The sequence below is a fragment of the Gordionus sp. m RMFG-2023 genome, chromosome 3, assembly GCF_954871325.1.
Source record: "Gordionus sp. m RMFG-2023 chromosome 3, tfGorSpeb1-WG-v2, whole genome shotgun sequence".
Lineage (NCBI taxonomy): Eukaryota > Metazoa > Nematomorpha > Gordioida > Chordodea > Parachordodidae > Gordionus > Gordionus sp. m RMFG-2023.
Window position 1 is genome coordinate 8,886,418 of NC_088777.1, and position 24,984 is coordinate 8,911,401.

The 24,984-nt window shown below is 27.2% G+C and overlaps 1 protein-coding gene across 1 annotated transcript in view; it reads left to right on the forward strand.

Moving 5' to 3' along the window:
- The first annotated feature begins 6,984 nt into the window (after positions 1-6,984).
- Positions 6,985-24,984, forward strand: part of LOC135927511 (putative uncharacterized protein DDB_G0286901) — a 31,651-nt gene continuing 13,651 nt past the window's right edge. Inside the window, exon 1 of the mRNA XM_065463531.1 lies at positions 6,985-7,706. Within this exon, the coding sequence (XP_065319603.1) occupies positions 7,188-7,706 (519 nt within the window). The 5' untranslated portion in view covers positions 6,985-7,187. The remainder of the gene's footprint in view (positions 7,707-24,984) is intronic.

Below are 24,984 nucleotides of genomic sequence, written 5' to 3' on the forward strand. Positions count from 1 at the left end.
ATATAACAAAATTTTAGAGAGTATTTTATTTTATTATAGATTTTATTTTTTATATAAAAATACTTTAGCATAAATAACATGCCTTTATTTAATCATGTATTTATTTTTATTATTTAAAATAAATTTCAAAATGTAGATATTTTATACAGATTATAATATTAAAAATTTTATTGTATAAAAATTCTATTTTTTAAAAAAAGAGTAATTTAACAATTACATAAAATATAAATAATTCTTATGCAAATAATGGAATATAAAAAAATATGACGATATTATCAAAATATAATACACAGTGCTTTGATTAAAAATAGTATTAATAAATTTTATGAGTTAATTCAAAAATCATATAAATGTTATAACTAAGAATTCATTTTAAGAAAAAATTTGATTATAAATATCATGTTTTAAAACTAATATAATCATATTGCAATTTTTTGATTTGAATTTATAAAGAGAGATATATTTTTCCCCGAGATTTTTCTAATTCATCTAGAAGCATCTCAATACTAATAACATATATATACTTCCCCAAGTTTAGACCGGTGATCAGAAAAGATAAGCAATTACTATATAATCGCTCACAACACTAACACGCAATGCAGTATTAATACATATTTTTTAGATAAGAAAAAATTATTTATTTGAGTATCTTTAAATATAAAAAATGCATCTATAAAATTTTCAATTGTATTATTATTTACTTCAGAAAAATTGTCTCTAGTAGGTTTAGTTTTTGATCTGTCTAGGGTCAGTCTAAAATTATAATAGTAATAGTTAAAATAATAACTTATACGGAATAAGTGGATGGCCTATTTACCAACAACTGGCCAGGCCACTACCCTTTAATTAATTTCTCTCAAAATTTGTTAAAATGTGAAAGGATTGAAATAAGTTTATTTAGCATGTTTTGATAAATATATAAATAGAAGAGTAGTTAATTTTAAGCATGTTTAACACCCTATCATTAAATAGATGAGCCTGGATAAAATGAAATGTTAATATTTATTATTTATTGTAATTTTTTTTTGTAATATAATTCTTATATAATATCTTATGGCCAGTTGAAACATAGCATATTTGGACTGGGCCAGAAAATAAGTCACCTAAACTCATCTAACTCAAAAAGTATTGTAGATACAGCTTTGGTTCAATTATTTTAAAGATTAAAGAATGGGCTAAACATTGATATTAAATTTATTGGATATATATTACTTTTAAATGCTTCCTCGTTGATATTTGATGATAAAACCTTCCGATAAATCTTACAATAAAATTTATTTCCTGAATTTTTTATAGAGATTGAAATATTTGCGAATCCAGGAAAGCTAAATTTCATATTATAATCATTTTCCAGGGAAATTTTGTCGACTTGTTTTATACCAAAATTATCTTCAATATCCGACATTTTAAATTATTTTCAAAACGTGATTTATAATAAAAATTTTAAAATATAAATTTCAATTTCTAAATAAAATAAAAAGATTATGGTTTTACAATTAATTTTAAATATACTATAACAACGTTTATATATATTTAATATACTTTCTAAATTAATAGCTAATTACCAACATCGTTAATTTATTTGAAAATAAGGCGCCAATGCTACCTCTTGGATAAAGTAGCGCACTACTTTAACAACACTGCATATATAGTATTTTTAGTAAAAACTTAAATTAACCGATTAAGAAAGTAAACTAATAAAAAAAGAGCCTTATATTTATTTAATAATAAAATTAATGCCGTCTCAAAATTGGCTAATTAAGAAATAATATAACGAAAGACACATCCAATTTAATAATGATAAACTTTAAATTCTAAGTATTAAAATTAAAGCATAGTTAAAGGCAATAATATGCTAAAAGCTGTATAATAGATTATATAGAAGTAAAAACATTGCATATATATATTGTAATTATCTTGAATAATATAAATTAAATAATAAATTTGAATAAAGAGAATATATTTTAAAATAATTGTAACTCAAATGAAATAAAATTATATATTTAAATTATTATAAAATGGCTACGAGGTTGGGATAAATAAATTCTTAAATAAATTTTTCTCTTTTTCTTGCATGAACTTACCATAATTATATTAAATTTATGATATACAAGAATATATATTCCTGGTAGAAAATATATTTGCAGAAAAATCATAAAATAATATTAATATTAAGTTATAAAATATATTCGCCTCAACATGGGTTAATAACACGATTAGAATAAGAAATCACTTTTATCCTAAGAGAAAATAAAATATAAAGAATTAAAATCTGAATTCCAGTAAAAAATAATAATTTATACAACAAAAAGTGTGTTCTCTGTTAGTTTAAAATTTTATAGATTAAAGAAGAAAATAAAACTATACAAAATTAATTTTATAATTCCTATAAAAGAAAATTATCAACTTTGCTGTTTCAAGACAACAATCCGAATCGAACTGCGAAACCAGAGCGAACCGATAATCTTCAAGATTATATTAAATAAGTAATTATAAAAATATAAATTAAAAAGTTTTTTCTCTAAGATAAATATTAATGATTAATTATTTTAAAAAATCAAATTTATAAAAACGGGAACGAACCAAAAAGAACAGTTGTGAATTCGAAACCAAACCGGACAGATATGAATTTCTTTAAAAAAACGAAATAGAACAAAACCTTTATAAAATATTTAGCTAAAAACGGAAATGAACCGAGCAGCTATACTTAACGGTTCAAAGCCCTGATTGTTGGAATTAAATTACAATAACTAGAATATGAAGTCCAAACCAGGTAGACTGACTCTAAGATTGAAGAGGTTAATATGATCACATTTCAAGATATCGTAACACTATCAATGTCTATAAAGAATTAAACAATACTAAAGAATAAGAAAAATTAAACGGTGAGGAAAAAAGGATAATAAAACAATAATGTTTATATAATAATAGAAATTTAGAGATTATAAATTATCATAATAGAAATAAGTTTAATGATAATTACAAAAACAATTATAAGGATAACGGCCTGAGTAAGATATTAGCCAAAATAATTTTATATAATCCGCATTTTGGCAAATACATGTTAAACCTTACTGCCATCTATGAGCAAAATCTCCAGGTTTACATAATATTTTGTCTAAAATCTTAATCGGGCCGTTTTAAAAATAGACCCAAATCGAGTCGTTTAACAACACTAATGATAATAATAGAAAATACAATAATAAATAAATAAATATATGATAATAATAAGAAAATATTCTATAAAAATTATGGAAATGACTGACAGGGATCTAGTAATAATTAGAAAGGTAGATGTTTTAGATGTGGTAAAAGTTTACTACCAATACATGTCCACTTATAATGCAATATGATTTCAACACGGTAAAAGACGGCAATACCAAAAACTGTGCAACGTTAGTTTAGAAATATTACACGTTGACACAAAAAAACAAGCTACAATTGAAGTATGGATATATAAAAAATTCATCCCTTTAAATATGAAGGAGCTAAAAGCTTTTCTTGGCTTCCTTTCAACAAAAATATCTAAAAGATCTACATATAAATAAACTAAAGTAACAAGGTTCCATGGATTTGGACTGTGAAAGAATAAAATGTATTTCAGTATAAAATGCATATTAACTAACAAAGATACTTTAACCCCCTACAATACAGAAACGCTAGTAAGGGTAACAGTTGACGACTCAGAAAATGGGTTAGGGTGGTTATCATATAGTACCGATTGGGGGGAACTTTTTATTGCTCATGCGTTCCGAACTTTAGCAATCGCGGAAAAATCCTAGACTTCTATAGACCATGAAGCGGTCACCTTAATATTTTATACGTATAAAAGGAAATTTTATTTAAACAGACCATAAACCACTTTAAAGAATATTTAGTATAAATAGACCTAACGAAATTAAAATGATCGATTAGTGGGATAAAAACGTACATAGATCTTAAATTATATAATTAAATATCAAGCGGGAAACGATAAGTATATGCACTGTCCTTATGTGGAGCATACATCAAATCTAGAAACATCAAATGAAATCAAAATGACCAAAGCTGGACGATTTAACAATTGACAGAAAAACTGTGCATGGCACAAGAAAATAGTTTGTAAAGTTATATATAAACTCAAATAAAATAAAATTATGTTTTTGAATATATATCATAAATTTTGTCAAACTATCTGGATTGATTTAATTTTTTCTAAATTTAATTGCTTATTTTGTTTAATTAATTCTTTTGGCATTTGGCATTGAGATTGATTTACAATATATTAAAATTTTCTTCAGGATTTTAGCAAATGAGCGATCCACAATAAAAAGAATGATAAGTTTGGGTTGGAAAATCCTATGAGGTTGGGAAACAGGGATTTCAAAATTTCTATCTGAAGTATTTGTCAAAAGCGATATCCTATACATCCATCAATTCAATTTAGTATTTTTTACAAGCATTATTTTTACCTCTTATGATATATGCTTAAAATTATTCCAAATCTAGTTAAAAAAATAAATAATATAAGGATTAAAATGTATTTTCATAATAATAATGGTATGATTTTTTGACATAATTTTATAATAGGAATCTGCTCAAGCCAAAGTAAATCCGGGAAGCATTTTACATTTTTTAAAATAAATAAAATCCAAAGTCTGAGGCAAAAATTATACAGTAAAATAACCTTAGTCGGTAAAATAACCTAGTCGGCGAAAATCGGGGTTAAGATAAATATAAAAAATTAAAAGGTCTAAAAATGGAACAATTACCCATTTATATTAGACACGAGATTCTAAATTTTAGAGTATGAGACTAGAAAATTTTGGGAGATATATATTTTGCAATTGGGTTATTTTTTAAAAAAGATTATGCGTGTTTTTTTCTTTTTTTTATTTCTTAAAAAACTCAAATAAAAATTAATTTTTTAATTTTTGGGTTTGTTCCGCTTTATACTCGAGATTCATGCTTTAGGTTTGCTCGAACATTTTACTATGGATTTTGGAATCCGGTATGATAAGGATTTGTGCTCAGGGGTTGAGCTGGAGTAGTTTGTCCAGGTTTGTAATCGAGGTTTGTGCTCAGAGCGTGCCTGAACATCAAATCAGCTAATAATTTATATTAACAAACATTTTAACAAAATTAGGCACCCAGTTTCTTATTATACATCTATAATTTTACCCACCGGGAGGTTGATAATACAAAAAAGAATTTTAAATTTTAGTAAGAGAATATAATAAAAAAAATGAAATCTTTTAAAAGATATAACAATTACCATGAATGATAAAATGGTATTCGGCAATAAAGTTTAAATTTTACACGCAACTGAAACAAAAAATAAAAGCTTAATATAGAATGGCATCAGCAGCTTATAATAAATTGGTCACGATTATGAAACAATAAATAATTAATATAATCAGCCACTGGTGTTGGTAAAAAGCCTGATTTCAATTTCAAAACCGCCCGATTAAAATATTAGCCAAAATAATATTATGTACCTGGAGGCTTTGCTCATAGATTACAAAAAGGTTCGGACATCTATTTGTCAAATATCTAGGCCTATATAATATTAATTTAGACAAAATCATAATCGGATTGTTTTTAAAAATGGACCTAAATCGGGCTTTTTAACAATACTATTGGCCACAATTGCTCCAACAATATTGTTATAACATCGCCCTAGTCATAATATATTTGATTACTCGTAGAAACTTTGAATTTAATCATTTCTAGGATTTATATAAAAAGTGAGTTGAAATTATAAATAAAATAAAAACAAATATTTGTTTGTTATTATCATATTTTTCATAAGGAGAGCGTACGCACTCTACTTAATTGATTTAAAAAGTAAAAAAAATTATATGCAATATTCAGCGTCTACATGACAGGATCATTGGATGCAAACCTTTTTCAAAAACCTTTGCCTACCCCCCTAAATAATTCACGCCACCTTCGGCGCCGGTGTCTCTTTATTATTATTTTCACCTTTATAATTATATTAACACTCTTTCAGAGAATTTATAAGGATAACTTAAATTAATCTATCTCTACTACCAACTATCGATATTTTGTGAATATAAATAATTTTTTTTTTAGATAAAAAATTCAATTAAAACCTTATTTATAATGAATTAATTATTATGGCATTATGAGCTTGCTTCTAAACCTTTTAAATTAAAAAGGATAGCAGAAAGTTTTATTTGGAAAACAATGTGTATAATTGTTTGCAATATATAGATTTGGTCGATAATTGTATTATAATATTTCTATAACAAAAGTATTAATTTTTACAGCAATAAATTTTGCCTATTTCATCTCAAAATTTAATAGATAACCCCCCAAAAAATTTATCATGTCCCCATTAAAGCAGCCTACCCCCTCAAAAAAATAGGATGCAAACTATTCCTACCCCTCCCGCTCATGTAGACGCTGGCAATATTAAAGGTATAATAATAATATTATTCACTAAAATATGAACATTGATTAATATATTGCTTCAAATGAATATAACCATACAATAATAAAGTTGATATTTATTAATTAAAATTTCATACAAATATTTATGCTTAATTAAAGAATATCATAATACAATTTTTATATTACTTATTGAGAGACAATGAGATTGTTATAGTAAATTTTTTATTTTTTACATGACGTCCTCTTGAAGTTAATTTTCGGATTGATGTCTGAATTTAAATAATATTATTTTTGGTAAATTTGAAATTATTTTTTGTTTATATATATTAACAATTTGAATATATTAATCTTATTATCCAATAAATGTAATTATTTAGAAAGATGGCTATATGCAAATTTTTCTATAAATACAATGTTCAGAATCTTCCTAACATAAAGTAATATTAAGATTTTATTATATTTTTTTTCCAATATCCAAATTATTTAACCAGTTTCAATTAGCTATCTATACATTTTTATATTTAAATAATTTTTTTTATTAAATGGTTTTTTAAATGATTTATTATTTTTAGGTAGCTGTAGATATGTTAAATTTATTATTATTGAACACACACTTCATTCACATTATGAAAAGATATTATATCAATAATTTTTACAATCAATGTAGAGCTCATCCAATAATATGTATTCTTATTCATTCCCTTTTGCTCTTTAGTGAACAAATAACTTTGTAAATTACCTCCTTAATAACTTTCTTCATAAAATCCAAAGAATTATAATGTGCAAGATTGATGCTAATCAATAATAATTACAATCAAGATAACAAGAAAAACTTATTGGATAATAATACAAATTTTTGCAATGTTATAAATATAGATGGCTTCTCTAAAAATTATCCTCAGTATATTTTATCATCTGAACCCTCAACCATTATTTATAAACATTCAAACACACTGAATAATCTGACAACAAATTTAAACAATTTTGATCATTTTAGCAACAATATCCCCAATCATCTATTTGATAAGAATAGCTTAAATAATTGGGACCCCTTATTGAACATTGACAATAGTGGGATAGACAGAAGGCATACATCCTTCAATCAGGATCAATCGGTGAGAAGGATGGATGAATTCAGGAGACGGCATGAGGAATGTGCCATTAGACAGGAAACATTTCTAGAAGATTCCAACCTCAAAAGCAGGACAGAAAATGTCAGGCTCTACCAAGTTTATCTCGAAAACAATGCGGCTGATGCCAAAAAAGTTGGCACTAATAATTCCAATTCACAGACCAACAATCAAAATCAAGTATAAAAATATTTTTTTTATAAATTTTGTCTAGTTGGGTTTTCATGAGTTTCTTAATTTTTTTTTAATATATGACTACAGAGGCAAATTAGAAAACCATTCACAAATTTTTCAAACACATAGCTTAGAATAATTTAAGTTTTTTAAAAAGTTACACAACATCCATTTAGATTAATCCTCAATCAATGTATATACAGAATTTCATTGAAACTAAAAATAATTTACTTAAATTCTTTCTAGTTTATACTAAAAAATTCAATAATTTTCTTTTAATTTCACAGAATAAATACAAAATTCTTTAATACATTTTAATTAGTGTTAATATAAGTTGTAATTAAAATTATACACTATTTTCAAAATTTGTACCTAAAAGACATACTTGATTTTCTCCAAAATATAAGCTTCCTCAACCATTTTACACTAGTCTTATTTGAACAATCATTTTTAATATGGCAAATTATCATGTAAAGATAAGAAATGAGACATATATATTATTTTAAAAGTAACCATTTCTCATTACTTTTCAAATAATATAACAGGTTTTACTTTATTTTTTCACAGAAATTTACCTTTGATAACACTAATTATAATATAGTTTATTGTACTAATTGGCCATATATTTTACTAACTCTTTTTCCATAACTCATTGGATTTTAATCTGCAGCTTTAAAGTGAGTAACTGCTACTAACCAGATGTAGGCTTGACCAGTTTTACTTTTTTTTCTAATTCTTCACCAAGAGCATAATTTTCATTAAAATAAGGAAAACACAGAGGGTTACTATAAATTGGAGATATTTTACTAGTGTTTTAAACAGCTTGATTTAGGTTGATTTTTAGAAAAGGCCTGATTAAGGTTTTAGCTAAATGTGAGCCTCAAGATTTGGCAAATGGAGGTCCAAACCTTTCTGCCACTATGAGAAAATATGTAGCTTACGTAATATTATTTGGCTAAAATATTGATTGGGAGCCATTTATCAACACTCTATTGACTTAATGGAAAGAATTTATATTTTTTTTATCTTTTAAGGCTAATTATATTTTTTAAAAAACTATAAATAACCCAAAAATTTAAGCCTTTTTTAAAATAAGAGCCGATTTAAAAAAAAATAAACTGAAAATTTGTATTATTTATTTCAATTGTATTATTTTTTTTTAATAATTAAAATAAAATATATATCACCCTTTTTCAAATCTTATTTATTTATGACGAAATGAACTATATTTATTTTTCCTTTTTTTTAAAACATTGCTAGACAAGACAGACATTTTATTAAGTTTAACAGCGCAACTTGTCTAATTCGAGCGCCCATGAATGTCAAAAATTTGACGTAAATTTTAAAATTTTATTATTTTTTTCAAAGCCCGTTTTACTGGTAAGTAAAATATTAGCTCAACCCACTTATTAATGTAAACACTTGCAGCGATTAAAATAAACAAAATATAATATTACATTTATACCGTAGTATTATATGTAAAAAATTATTCGACATTAAAATTTTTAAAACTGACATTTTTATATTATCGTTTACTAATTCCATTCTTTCTTTTTCTGGGATCATTACAATGTTACAAACAACATAACTTAGCATTTGACCTTGTTTTTCAGGTCCTATCTGACTCGAAGAAAATAAATTATTTAAAAATTTTCTCCCACTTATCCAATCCTATATTTTGATTAACTGTTGAAAAATTGACGATATTTCAACAAAAGCGTAAGGTCCCTCCGTCCAACACGAGTTCGATCAAATCGGTCTATATTAGGTGAAATTGATATTAGTGAATATCGGAATATAGTGACATTTTACCTTGTGAAATAACTTTTCAAATGTGTCAAGTATCATCAAGGGCCGATCAATTTTTTAGTCCCCTCACGGATTTGATTTTTTTTAAGATAAGTCAAAATTTTTGTTTATTTTTTGCTTAAATAATTTTGGCTCTTTATTTTTAAACTCTCATGTTAACGCGATTCGCGGCATTGTACAAATTACGCTGTATTTTTGTATTCTCCGCCTAGAATTCGCGCTAACTGTAAATGCGGGGTAAAGGAAAATCGATAAATATGAGCGGCTAATTAATGTTAAACAGAGGAGTTTACAAGAACATGAAATACTTGTTTAAAAATAGTTTTATTTTAACCTGAACCCATTTTAAAATTTTCAGGTATCTGTCAGAAATTAGTTTAAATTATTAAAATATATGTGATTTAGTTTAAGATATATATACTTTAACAATAACCCGTCAATAATAACGGGGTTTGTAGTAATACCGACTACTAATTATAAACAATACAACTACTAATTTATATTTCAATTTATTTCTAACATCAAATTTATATTAATTAATTTTCGAATATTCTATTCTATTTTTATATATAATATCTATATATAATATTTTACTAATTTATTACATTTCCTTCAAACATTTTAAAGTTAGATTTCTTCAATAAACCTCTTTGTAAGTTTACGGTTTCTTGATGAACAACGTAATGTGGTATTTGTGTTTGTATTTGCTTCATTCACTGGCACAACCACTGTAACTTCCAAAGAACTTTCATGATTTGGGATAGTTTTTCTCCCTACTTTTATGTTAGTTGTATTTGAAAAAATATCTTTTTATTCTTTATAACCCCCCCCCCCCCTCTTTAGGCCAGGTCCCCAGGCCTGCAAAAAAATTTGTTTTAGGTTAATATATGATCCATAGTTGATAATAGAATTCCTAAGCGTCTAAGCAGTTAATAATTTTGAAAAATTTTTCCTAAGCCCAGTCCAATATAATTCATAGAAATATTTTCCAACAGCCCCACCCATAATAATTTTAAAAATTTTTTCTCAAACCTGGAGATAGGTAAATCTCTAAACACCATATTCATTTTTTATTCTTTTTAATCCCGCTCAATCCTGTTTCAGACCAAGACCAAATGATTAGGACTAATAGTGAATACTATTTTTTCAATAAAAATATATTTAAATTAACTTTTTGAGACACATATAAAAATGATGCCTAATATCTAATATAAAAAAATTCCCAACAGGTTCAAGCTCATAATCATATAATAATTTTGGTAGTTAAGAACTGAAATAAAATATGTAAAAGTCATAATTCATTTAAAAATACAATCAGAATATGAAAGTTGCATGGGCCTTGGTTTTTTGATCAGGCCTAGCTATGTCTGATTCAAGCATCTATATTTTAAATTTTATCCAATATGATTTCCATCACAAATTTAAATTTGATATTTCTAATACTCTTAATGCTCACTGTATTTGCAACAATTTTACCTCTTTTTCTCCTAAATTTTAATATTTTTATAAAATTTATTAATAAAATATATTTTGTACCATACACACAAACTAAATAATTACCCTTCAACACCGTCAGGTTATGGTAATAAACGGCAAAATTTTAAAAATATCAGCTATTAATTAATATATAATTAATATTTAAAATTTAATTATACTCAAGTTGATGCATGCGTAAAGCATACGCCTTTGAAACGGGAGGTTTGTGGTTCGACTCTCGTAGATAGCAAAAAATTAACATTACATTAGTCTCCTTAAATTTTTAATACATTAGGGAGATACGAAAACTATCGTGTTTTGATTATGGAGATTATATATATTAGATTATAGACTTATTATGCTAGAATTATTTAAAATTGTGTTATCTCTACCTTTTGCCTTAATTACGGCTATTAATTATGCCATTGAATTAATAAGATTCTGTCACATATTTTGGATTTTCCATATAAAACGAATTTATTCTTTAAAGAATCCTCTGTTCCACATCCTCACTTTATAATCTCTTAGGGTTTCATTCAATAAAATTGAAATCTGGAGAATGGTAAGAATTAAATATTATGATCCCTTATATTTTATGTGGATTTCGCTGTATGTTGAGAAAATTTTACTCTGGAATTTGCTTTATGTGTCCTAAAAAATAGATGGGAAAGGATGATATTGATATTAAAAAACATATCTTGTATTATTTAAAAATAAGGTACATATCCTAGGCCTTTAGCATTCACGCTTATTATAATAACTGAAAGCTTAAAGATTCCTAAACCACTTAAGATGGTTGCTTTATACATTAGGTTATTTATTGTTTAAGTTATCGGGACTTGCCGGAGTCGCGCCAAATTTAAAAAAATCTCAAAATTTTAGAAACCAATCAGAATCTTTTATAAGTGCAAGTTCCAAATTATGATGTTTAAAAGATTACTTTACATAATTTTAAATAAAGATCGACCCGTATCGGAACTGATCGGTATTTTTTAAAATCATACTATTTTATTACTTACTACGGGTAGTATATGCAGCTCCTAGCTGACACATCCTATACATCATTCTTTACTAAAATTAACCGCTGTTATGTAAATGTATTATTCGCGGCCTAACCGGCCCCTGAAATTTTTACCCGTTTCGGCCCGTAATTATTTATGAAGGAAAACAAATTTGCCTAATTATCAGCTTTGAAATAAACATTTTCAAAACTTCGGCCCTACCCTATAAAAATAATATTTAAACAATTTTCCGGCCTGGCACGCTTAGGACCGAGCTGCCTCGACTCTAATCCAGTTCACTAATCGCTACCCTAAAGAAAAGATAGTGATGAAATATTATAAAAAGCGCTCCCAAATAAAAAATTGTGAGGTTGAACTTGCACTTAAAATACATTAACAAAAATGAAGAAAATAATAATAATACCTTTTACTATTAAGGTATTGGTTTTTTTATAATCCTTTATACTTATATAATAAATTGAAACCAATAAATACTCATTTTTAAAAATAAGTGTCTTTATTATTATATAATTTTAAAGTATACTATTTTTCCCTTCCCCTTCTCTTAAACTATCTTTTCCTTCTTTCCTTATTGTTTATAATATATGTTGTACAATAAATATATTATATAAATAAATAAATAACGATGGATGATGATGGGAAATATGTCAAGGTATATTTAATTACCAGAAAAGGGAATAATAATTTTATTATTTTTACGTTTATAATGATTATTTTATATGATATATATAGTGCTTAAATTAGACGGTTTGTTCAATATTTTAAGTTATAAATTATTACCAAAAAAATTTTACCACCATATATTTTTAATTTAAAAAAAAGGTATATAGTTACAGTTACCACATTATCAGATCCCTTTAGAACCCCTAAACCAAGTTGAGATCCCCCGATGACTAAAGTATAAAATGGACACGGAGTATGTATGTCTAAGAACATATCCCCCACCCCTCTGAAATTTTAATTACCTGTCCCTGAAAGAAAAAATGGTTGGCCTGAATTAATTTCTCCTTAAAAGTATATATTTTAGTTTCAGCCATACCAATCAAATTATAATTTTAAAATGTAGAGAACGCACTGGGTCCTGAATTTACCTAAATACCAGGTTCAGAAATGCTTTACCTGGGACGTGACTGCGTTTCATCTTGTTGACTTTTGATATTTTTTATTTACCGCAGTCAAAATCTCGAGCAATTTAAAAAAGCAACATTTATTGACTCATTTGTAGACACGCTAGAATGGGTATATTTGATGGACAGTTATATCTTATTACATTATTTTAAGAAAAGTAAATCGACTTAGACTTTGCAAATTGTAAGTATTGTGAACAAATATGACGTTTGATTACCCATTCTCCTCCTCTATTTTTTATCGAAGATCACTGGTCACCTTTAGGTGTCTAGTCTGCTATAAACTTTTAACACCGTCCTTTATGACACTCATATTTTTTCTCCTCTAAAAAAACAATAGTTACTTCTCTTAATTAAAGCAAAATTTTTGAATAAACCTTAGAAGAAAAAAATTGTTTTATAATTTTCCTTTTTTAATATAAAGCATTCAACCGTACCCCCCATCACTATTTTTATATTTATGTGTATATTTTTTTTGTGTGTTAAATTTTAAATAATAAAATATATTATTTCTTTATTTTCACGAATTCTTCTTACCTTACCTTACCTATTTATTTCTATATTAAATCAAGTAAAAAATAAATAAATAAATAATGTAATAAAGTATAAAATAATTATTTAATTTTAATCATTATTATTTTGTTGTGTTTGTATGTTGTATCTTTCACATCTTTCTTTTCTTCTTTCTTACCTTACATACCCTATCCCTTTCATACCTTTCTTCTTGTTTTATCTTTATTTTATTTATTTTTTTCCCCGTAATACTTACGTGATTATTATTTAGCCAATTATTCTTCATCTTCGGTTCCTTCCTTCACTAATAAAAAAATAAATAAATTCTTTCCTAATTGTTTTAAAAATGTTTGACAAGATAAACAAGATATTATTGAGCTTGGAACCTAATCCCCTAAAAGAAATATTTTAGCGGACTAAATATAACTAAATGAACTAACTGAAATTTCCTATTATACTTTGCGAAACAAAGCTTCTAGGGGTTGTCCTAGCTAGCTTTATACATAATAAGAATATTCAAAATTTTGATCACATTACATTTAAAACCAGCTTATATTTCTTTAAAATAAATAAATATATATTTTCCCGCGGCATTAAAAAATCAGAAATTTACATTACTACATCGAAAAACGCTGTCATTAGAAAGTGAACTAGGACAACAGCCTCTTATTTACTAATTTGATTTTATTAGACAAAAGTATCGCTAATTGTTGGCATTTTACGACGAGCCATAAATAAGTTGAAATATTATGACATATCAGAATCTTATCTTTTTATAGCAACATTTTTTTTAAAATTATTGTTATTTTTGGCATCCATTTAAAATTAAGGTCGCTTTTCAAGTTTAAAAAGTTATTCAAATTTGAGATACTATTATATCACGTATTACCTCCTTTGGGGTGTTTTTGGGACTATTTGACTTTCAACTCTTCGAGGGTTTGGATTGATGTGCTATACGCTAAAACAGCAGTTTGTATTTTTTTATGTTAATAAATTTAGGTAATTTTGTCCAATTTTTCGCACATTGGGATAATGACGGCCATTTTAGTTTAGCAGTTCAGTGTTTATTTATTAATAAATCTAGTGGTGTCGTATTCATAGGGAGGGGGATTAAGTTATAATCACTGATTTAGCGAAACCCATTTTGTTTAAGGCTGTAATAATACCCCCCCCCCCTCAAATGTGCTTGCTTTCAGTATCTTACGTTTTCCTTTTTTTCGATTTAACACATAGCAATAATTACAATATTTTTGGGGTTTGAAAAAAAAATTTGGTCTCCCCTCCCCTCCGTTTTTTTTTTGAAAAAACAATTTTCTTCTAATGGGGAGAGTTCGCGTTTGTTTTTCTTTAAAAAATTATTTTTAACCAAAATCTCAAGTTCATTGTATTATAATCATAATTACTAACCCCACGAGGAACTTCGAAATTTTTTTATAAATAAAATTCGAATTTTTTAGTGAAGATAATTTGGTAATAAAAAAAATATCTTTATATTTATCTGTCATTAACAAAATCAAAACTGTAAATGGATATTAAAAAGAAATATTAACCTATTCCTTAGAAAATAAATAGGGGATACCGGTTTAGAACTGCGAATATCGATCGACCTGAATTTTAAGAATTTGATTTTCGAGCTCGAACCGGAAACCATAAAGGTTTTTTAGGCCTTCCTCATAAAATAATCTTGTAACAAAATGCCCGGCCCAAAAAACTTGCGAAATTTCTAACCGTAAAAATTAGATGCACGTGCTCCCTGGGCCAAAATTATGGGTCGAGCTCAAATGACATAACTTGCTTAGATTGATGATCCATTCATTAAAATGCATTTTGAAAGGTCTTTGAATACAAATTACAAATCAGCTGGCTATAATTTTTTTTATTAGACGTCCATAATCTCTTTTTAAAAAAAATCGCTTTCAAAAGTTTTAAATAACAATTTTAGTGAAATTGTATGATTTTCTAGAATTATGTTTTAGAACTGTTTTTTATTTAAAATACCTTATTTATTTTTCTTTATAGAAAGTTTGTGAATAATTTTTTGATATTTTGGGTACGGCATTATAAATGAAACCTTTATTAAAAAAATTTTTTTTATAAAATATATGGGTAACTAAAATGGTATACAACGATAACCAGCTGATTTGTATCGATACGCATTTAAGTGAATGAATAGTAGGGCTGCACCGATCCACAATTTTTTCATCGATCGGATCCTATATTTGTCCATTATTTCAAACGGAACCGATATTTACTTTTATTTTTTATAATATAAGATTATGGAATAATAAAAATTTAAGCGTTTTAATCAGAATGTTCACTTTTCTTGGCTCTTAAAAAAATCATAATCTAAAAATATGTCTTATCTTTTATTTTGTAGAAAGACTTTTATTTATAAGATATATATAGTAAAGAATGTCTTATTTAATTAAGTTATAGCCCTTAGAGAATAATTATACATATAGTTCCTTATTAATTTTTTTTTGATGATGATCAGAAATTTCACTCATTTATTTTAGCCTTGATACAAATAAGTATAAATTTATAGGCTAGCACACTACACCACAATTAAATTTTTCAATAAAAAGTAAAAACAAATTAAATTACAAAATAATTGAAATTTTAATATTCGATGTTTTTCTTTATAAAGATAAGAGCTGAGTTTTATGTGATAATAAGTTTATCCTCCTAGGGCTATTATCTAGTGTTGTTTCGACTTGAGCCGAGTTTTATGTGATAATAAGTTTCTCCTCCTAGGGCTATTATCTAGTGTTGTTTCGACTTGAGCCGAATTTTAAAAACTTCATAACTCGATATTTTATAAATATTACGCAAGCAAAGATTTTGGTCATAAATGGCTCAAAGTTTTGGACATCTATTAGCGAAATCTCGAGGTCTACTAGAAAATTTTTTCTGGCTAAAATATTAAGTTATCCGTAAAAATCAGCTCAAATCGAGATGTTTAACAAAACTATATATATCATCAGCTGTGCTGAAGACTGATTCTGATGGAACACTTGTTGCAGGAGATGTCAAATACTATCGTGCAAGATTTTCCAAAGTTGGCCTTTAAGTATTAACCCACCAATAAACAAAGGATTGATCGAAGATAGAATATTTATATCTTTGTTAATTAATTAAATATAAATTCGCACGATTTTTAGGCATCGTGCAAATTGTTGAAATTATCGGCGTTAGCAGCCATTTAAAAAAAACGCAAACAGGTTTACTTTTTTCAATGCTTTTTTAAAATTCTTTGTAATATTATATAAAATGTAAATAAAATTAACTTACTTATAAAATGGAATATTTAAAAATTAAAGAAATTAATAGGCAGACGATAATATAATTTTCAAAGCAAATCCCTTTTTTTAAAATTTAGCTAAAATGTTGACTCGACGATATTGTTAAAAAAAGGTAAACTCAATTTAAATAAGGGATGCATTACATTTTTTTTAAATTAAAAAATAACGGCAAAACGCAAACGCTCTTTTGTGCCAACTATAAGACACTTTTTTGGGAGTTTCGGAGATTTATTACGAGAAAGGGAAATTTGTCAAAAAAAAATAAAAAAAAATATAGAAGACGCATGAAATCGGTATCTAGTAAATTTTTAAAAAATATCGGCGCCGATCCGATACCAACATTTAATATCGGTACCGCCCTAATGAATAGTCAGTCTATCATTATAATGTCATGGGATTGGTCGGGCTTCGAGTCTTGCCAAACTTTAATTGGAATAGCCCATTGGTCTATTATATTTCCCTTTTCTCAAATTTGAGTGTGTTAAACGACAATATCTGATCAGGCTCCAAATTTTTTTTTGCTATGTACCTCCTATGATCAAAAAACTGTCGGGCGAAACCAGGATCGAGATATAAAATGGTTGTTTTAAAATAAAATCTGAGCCAGGCGCCATAATGGGAAGTGTACTAAATTAGAAACGGCCCAGTAACTATTAAAGGGCTCTATTAAAGCCAAAATAATATCGCGCAAGCCTCGAGATTACGTTATCCAAACCTTTTTGACATCTGTGAGCAAAATCTCCAGGATTGCCTAATATTTTTTGGCTAAAATATTGGGTTTGTCGTTTTTCATGCCCCGCTTTTGCCTGTCCTTCTGCCTGATCTAATTTGTGATATCTTATTTTTTAAAAATATATATACTTATTGTTGATTGCGCTATGGTTGGTTTTTAAAAAAAACAATGAATCCGCTAATCAAATTTTAAAACTTGGTAAAAACTGAACTTATTGATTTAAAAAAATAATGAAAATATATATTTGTGATCTACAAAGCCTGGCCAGCGGGCCGGGGCGGACAATTTATACCTTAGGTAAGGCAAGGTTTTATAAATATATCTGATTTTTCGTAAAATTTTAACAGGCCTAGCCGGGTATTAAAATTATGATATATATTTTTTTAAATTCCAAACTAATATTTAGTTTTCGATTATTTATACTATTTTGAAAATAAATTACAATATTCTTATTTCTTTGTTATCTTAAAAACTGTCTTAACTAAATTACTAAATCGATAAATAAAATAGTAAATTCACAACAAATTAAACAAGTTATTTAATAGAGCCATGATGCCAATATTCAATACCAGATCGGGCCGATATTTTCAAAAGAGCCTATCTCACATTTTAATTGTTTTTGTTTTGTCCACATATGGTAGAGAGGTATCTATTGTCGAAATTTAGAGCACATATGATAATATTTTGACTGACCTTTTTTTAAAAAAAAAATATCAAAATCGAGACGTTTAACCCTGAATTCACAGTTAACGCGTTCGTGGCGAATTATACAATATAATATGCCTTGTTTTTGCATTTCTTCCCGCGAATTCGCGCTTAATGGGAATTCAGGGTAACAACACACATTTAACTTTAAACATTGCTCATATTTCAAATGAGAATATTAATTTTTGGAGAATAAAAAAACGAAATGCATTTAATCATTCATGAAAGTTAGTTGGTTTTTTTTGGATAAGAAATTGATTTTTTATGGTAAATAATAATTGATATAAATATCGTACCAGTATCGGTTATCGGATCGAAGAAAAATTTGTGGATCGTCATAACCCTATAATAAGCACGGATATCAACCGGTAGCTGTAAAGGAATATATAGCCATAGAGGAGAGATGTAAAGAGCCTTACTTGACACTGGGAAAAAATTAGTTATTATAGATATTAAAAATGCTACGGCAGGAATTTTACAGGGGTGGACTTATCTTAAAATTTCAATGAATCGGGCTGGGCAAATATTTTTTTAAAAAATATACGGGCTGATTATTTGTGCGAAAATTCTTAACGGGCCGAAACAGTGACCCATTTAATCTGGGAGACCTGGTAACCCTGCGTAACCGACAATTTATTTGAGTACTACCATCTATTGAGCTTTGTATCAATAAATAACCCTCCTTTCTTTTTTTGTCAGATATAAAAAAAATCAGTTTATGTATTTTATTCTCTATTTATTTATTTTCTTCGTACAAATTAAAACGCCACTGTCTTTTGATTTTTTTTAAGCGACATACATATATAATATATATTATTTTATTTGAAAAGAAAATATATTTTTTATATAAAAATTATTTATTTTTATACCGGTAAAAACAGGTGATACAAAATATTATATTATTTATTATTTAATAATGTTACCTGTGGAATGGAATAATCGACGCATAAATTTAAAAAAAAATAATGTAGCATATTTATTAATTAATTTAAAATGGGTCTGTTTTAATATTTTAGGTGATAGGTGGTCTAATATTCAATATTTATTTTATTATTACCTGTCCTAAATATATTGAACAAAGACATGTGATTGTCACTACTTTCATAAGTATTGTCTTCCTGTCCGGCATCTTTTTTCTCTTCGGAGCCGGAAATGATATTCCTTTTCCGCCCAGGTTCCAAACTCCACGTTTAACATTCTGTTGCTCTTCATATTTTTCAATTATCAAAGTAATTCAGGATAACGAAATTTTTTTTAAAAAAAAATTCGAACCTTTATAGGTCTCCATTATTTGTACAAAGGAATTGAGCGTGTCAATTCATTTTCAGAGCTTATTTATTTGGTTCAATATGCGCATTTAAAATTAAAAAGGAATTAATACCTTTATTTATTTATTTTTTTAAAAAAAAGAGAAGATGCGGCCTAATTAAAAATAAAATCAAACATAATCAGGAACACAAGTTACTAATACTTTGGGCGATAATATATAAGCCAAAGACGTGCAGAGGTAACCGTGGGCCCGGTTTTTAAAATTGTTATATTTATTTTTAATTTTTATAGCTAATAATGGCGATTTGAAATATTTAGTTTTATAATATTTAAAAAAATTTTTAGGCCCGACCCTGGTATTAAAAATTTTTTTTAGAACCAGTCCGGCCTGGGTACATTTAAGGGCCGAGCTTATGGTCGGGTATGCAGGTCTCTGGTATATATTCGACGAAACGATATTGGTTTTATCATTGTTTTGGAGTTACATATGTGGCTCAGACCCTAGAGACTTTAATTGTGGCGGCTCAGTGAGATACACAATATGGATTCGATTCCACCTGTTTTAAAATCAAGTTGCTCGAGCAGGTAACTTAAGGTTGGATAGATTGGTAGAAATGTTATGTACGGAAGTAGGGTTAATTTTAATATACTTATAAATGGGGTGGGTTTATTGTTAATTCGTTTAGTAAATTCCTATATTTGATATGCAATCCATGTTATCATTCCATACATACTTTCTTAAATAGTAAAGATTCTCAAAGAAAAAGATGACAATTTTGTTTATTATTTCTGCTGGTCCCAAAATCATGTAATTATTTTAAGTAAACTTCATCTTTATCTACATTACAAATACCTTCATCTTTATCTAAATTACAAATACCTTCATCTATATTAAAATATTCTCGATTTTAAAGTTTGGAATTTTGTGTTTTCTCGAAAAACGTAATATCATGGTTTTTTAAAATAGAATATTAAATAGTAAAAGTTTATTATTTTTATATGCAAGGATCATCGGAATTTTATAAAGGTCCAAAATATTCCTCATTTTTTAAATTATTTTGCCGTCCGCGGCGTTTATTTCTTTTGGACACCGGCCCATTTCCGATAAACTTGCAATCGAGTAATTTATATTTACCCGTTAAAAACCTTAAACTTCTAAAACACAATAATCTATTTTTAAAGCTTTTTACTTGATTTTGATATTTTTTGGTGGCTCACTTTGATATTTGTGTTAATGGCGGTGTTTGCAGAAATTTAAAGTGTTTTCCGTGGCATTTTATTGAAAAATATGTTTTTTAATGAAAATTTATGTTTTCTGAAATTCCAAAACAGATGTTGTTGATAAATTTTCCTCATTACGAAAAATTTATTTTTCCATAATCCAATAGATACAATACAACGATGTATGGAAAAAAAATAAAAGTAAAAATTTTGCTTTTTTAACAAATAAAATCATCCATTTTTTTCTACTTATTTACAATATTTTTCCTTCTCTCCCCCTCAAAAAAGAACACTTTAAAATCTTAAATACTGTTCAAGTTTATATTTATAACCAGATATTCATCGTTACAAATTTTTATCTACCGATACATTTACAGAATTATGCAATAATTATTAATTATTTATTTAAACTGCTTCTCGCTTCTGTCCTGTCCTTTTTAAAATTCTAAATAGCTGTCATATCGGAATAAATTGCCAAAAATACAATAAATACACCTTTAAAAGCATTTTTAATGGTATCACTTACCTTTTTATGTCAATATCTATCATTAAAAAAATAAAAAAAGGAGTCAAAGCTGCTTTTTTGAATAGAATCTTTTATTCAGAATACAATATAATGAAATTTAAAACAAGTAAATATAAATAAAAATTAACCTTTTTAAAAAAAAATTATCAGCAGGGAGATTTTTTTTCCTCATGCGTGAACTATGAATTGTTCATATTCTTTTTTACTTCACGGATTTAGAAAGACGCCAGCTAGACGAAATAATCTAAATAATAATAAAAAAAATATTTTATTATTATTCTGCAATTTGAATGTGATATGAAGATGTTATAATAGAAATTAAAATAGTAAGACTAATAATCGATAAATTATTAAATAACAATTTGAAATATATATTAATTTAATATATCTACTAAAGGTATCGGCTGATACCTTCCGATACTTTTGAGTCATCGATCACGTCTCAAGAAGAACCAGTGGCCTAAATTATTTAACCGGACCGACCACTCCCTTATAACTTCTATGGGTCTCTAATATTGGTTCCTGATACCTAAAATAAATTTTAAGTAAGCTATGATTCATGATCACCCGCCAAAAATTTTATGTTTTTTAAAGTTGCTAAATAGCGTTTAAAATATTTTCAATTTTGATAATCGTTTAAGTCTTGCATTGACTTGTCCCATATGATCGAACTCAGGTCGGTTGGACTCTGATAGAATATTTATCAGATTGGAACCTTGATTTTTAAATTTATTACGGAGATATAAGGAAAAATCTTGAGATCGGATCGCAATCGAATCTCTTAAAAAATTGTCGAATTTGGTGGAAGTGGTTGTTATCAGTAATGAATGTAGTAATAAGTATAATATAACTAGTAGGTGTTGTGTCAGTAACCTATAAATGTTCCTACCTGGTAAGAGTTTAGAAGATAATATAATAAGTAGTATCATTAATATGTGTGGTTCTTTTGCCATCAATTGTAAAAGCGATTATTGTATTCGTCATACTATTTATAATTTCCCGAGTTGTCGTTGTGGAAATAGGTCCTATACAGGGTTATAGCTCTAATTTATTATTGGCAAATTGTCTAACAACTTAAAATAAACGCTGTAAAAATATATTTTTTTTTATAACTAACGAAAAGTAAGAGTTAAAAAAATAGCCTTGGGATGGGACGTAGCCAAAATAAAAAAAATAAATTAATAATAAATTTATTTAAATCCACTTTATAAATTATTTATTTAAATTCTCAACTCTTAAAAATAAATAATAACTTGGGTATTACATATATAATAATTATATACCTTTCACGCTAGGTGAATGGATACATGAATATTGGCATCCATTATCCATCCTCTTGTTCTGTCCGTTTTTTTTATAATTTAAACTTATATGAATTTTTTTTTTTATTGGAAAAGTTTTTGTAATTTAAATAAAAGGTAAAATCTTTTCACATTTTGAGAAAAAAATAAAATATTTAAGAAGGATATTTATTGTTATTGTAAATATTTATCAGATGAAGGGGTTCCAAGGTATTTTAAAAAATTTGATTCCCTATTATTAATAATATGATTATTTAGGGATAAATAAACAATTTTTTTGACGCGACTTTTTTTTTCTTCTTGCCTTATTTATAGTAAAAGCGTTATGTTTTAAGCTGTGCGTTAATTACAAAATCGCCAATAAATAGGTATACTTTAGAAATATAGAGCGTTATCATGACAACGCTCGATTGTTTACGTATATCAAAAAATATTAACGCTCAATGTGTGTTAATACTAAAGAATTAGCTGCGATTTCGTTAGCGTTAAATAATGCAACGCTTGAACATAACGCGTTTACTATAAATTAGGCCTGAATTATATAATATATGTTCATGGGGAAAACAAATTTAAGACTGGTCCGCCTTTTAGCAAAATTTTTTAAACTTATAATCTGTAACTCATGTTTTTTTTGCCGGAATATATTTCGGCATGTACAAAGTATCTCTTCTCCACAAATCTCGTCAGATAATTTTATTCGGTTTATATTTTTTTTAAAAAATAAGAAACGCTAAATAGAATTCTTCAGTACTTGTACCCTTTCATATCTGCAAAAAAATGTTAAAATATAATTTTGAATAATTCTTTACTCATTATTACATCGTTATCTGCCATTAAAAATACTATAAATATTTTTTTTTAAAAAAATGGATTTAGAACCCTATAATACTAAACACGATATTATATAAATTGATAGTTTAAAAGTTCACCTCTAAATTATAAGGAATTCACGGGGTAGGTACTTTATACATGCTTGAACACGATTACCGAAAAAGAATCAGATCTTTTAAAATTAAAAACAAAACGCACGCTCTAAGCAAATTTTAGATATTTGTCACCACTAATTTATTAATTTTAAAGAAAAAAAGTGAAACGAGCTATTTTTAATGTGAAAATGGTGGTCTAAATCACTTTTTCGAATTTACTATATTTATTAATTTTTCGAAGTTAGAGAAATTAATAATATTTAATGAATTTTAGATTAAAGTTTATAAAGTTGTGAAATTTTGACGGCAAAAAATAATATTAATTTATATTTTTTAAATTATAATAAGAAATGGGCAATTTTACTAATCAAAATGGGAATTTAAATTAAATGGGAAGTATAAAATAATTTGGTAGGAATTATAACAAAACTGTTAAAAAAATTTAATGGAAGATTTTGGTCTTGCTTCATAAGTTTATAAAATTGCGAAAATTTATAAATTTTGAGGTTTTTTAAAATATATTTAAGTAATAACTTAAATAGTGGTAATTTTTTTAAATTACCCTTTTTTAAAGCATTTTTTTCTAAGCTGGGGTATTTTAAACCGATGTCTTTTTGTCCAGGACATTTATGTCACTGATTCCCCAATGACATATTACCCCATTTCATTGATTATCATACCTCTCTTATTTTTTTAGCTCATTTAAATTTACCTATGAAGTTGACGCACTCGGCTCGGAATCGTGTATCCCCACTTGTGATCCCGACGTGGCTGCGGATCCTACATCCCAAAAGATACCAGGTTGTTGCCGGCTCCGCGATATCTCTAGTGCTACTTTTGCCGGTCACGTGGAAGTCCTTTGCCAAATTTTCTTGAAGGACACCTAACGGAGTTCGGGCTCCTTTGATCGTGGCGGCGCACTGGCTACGAATGTGATCTTTTGTGTTGCAATTAAAACATCGTCTTTCCTCGATCCTTGGAATTGAGTTATATTTTCCTTCGGCCAACTAGAACGGATATTGATTCCATTATTCTTTGGTGGTTCATTATACTTATCAAAATATAAACCCATTTTTCCTCGTTGTAAGACAACCGCAAGAGGGAAAGGGAAAAAGGTGGTACTCAGGACCGAGGAAGAGAAGATGCTTTAATTGCAACGCAGAAGATCACATTCGTATCCAGTGCGCCGCCACGATCAAAGAAGCCCGAACTCCTTTAGGTGTCCTTCAAGATAATTCGGCGAAGGACTTCCACGTGACCGGCAAAAGGGTACACAGGAGATATCGCGGAGCCGGCAACAACCTGGCATCTTTTGGGATGTAGCATCCACAGCCACGTCGGGATCACAAGTGGG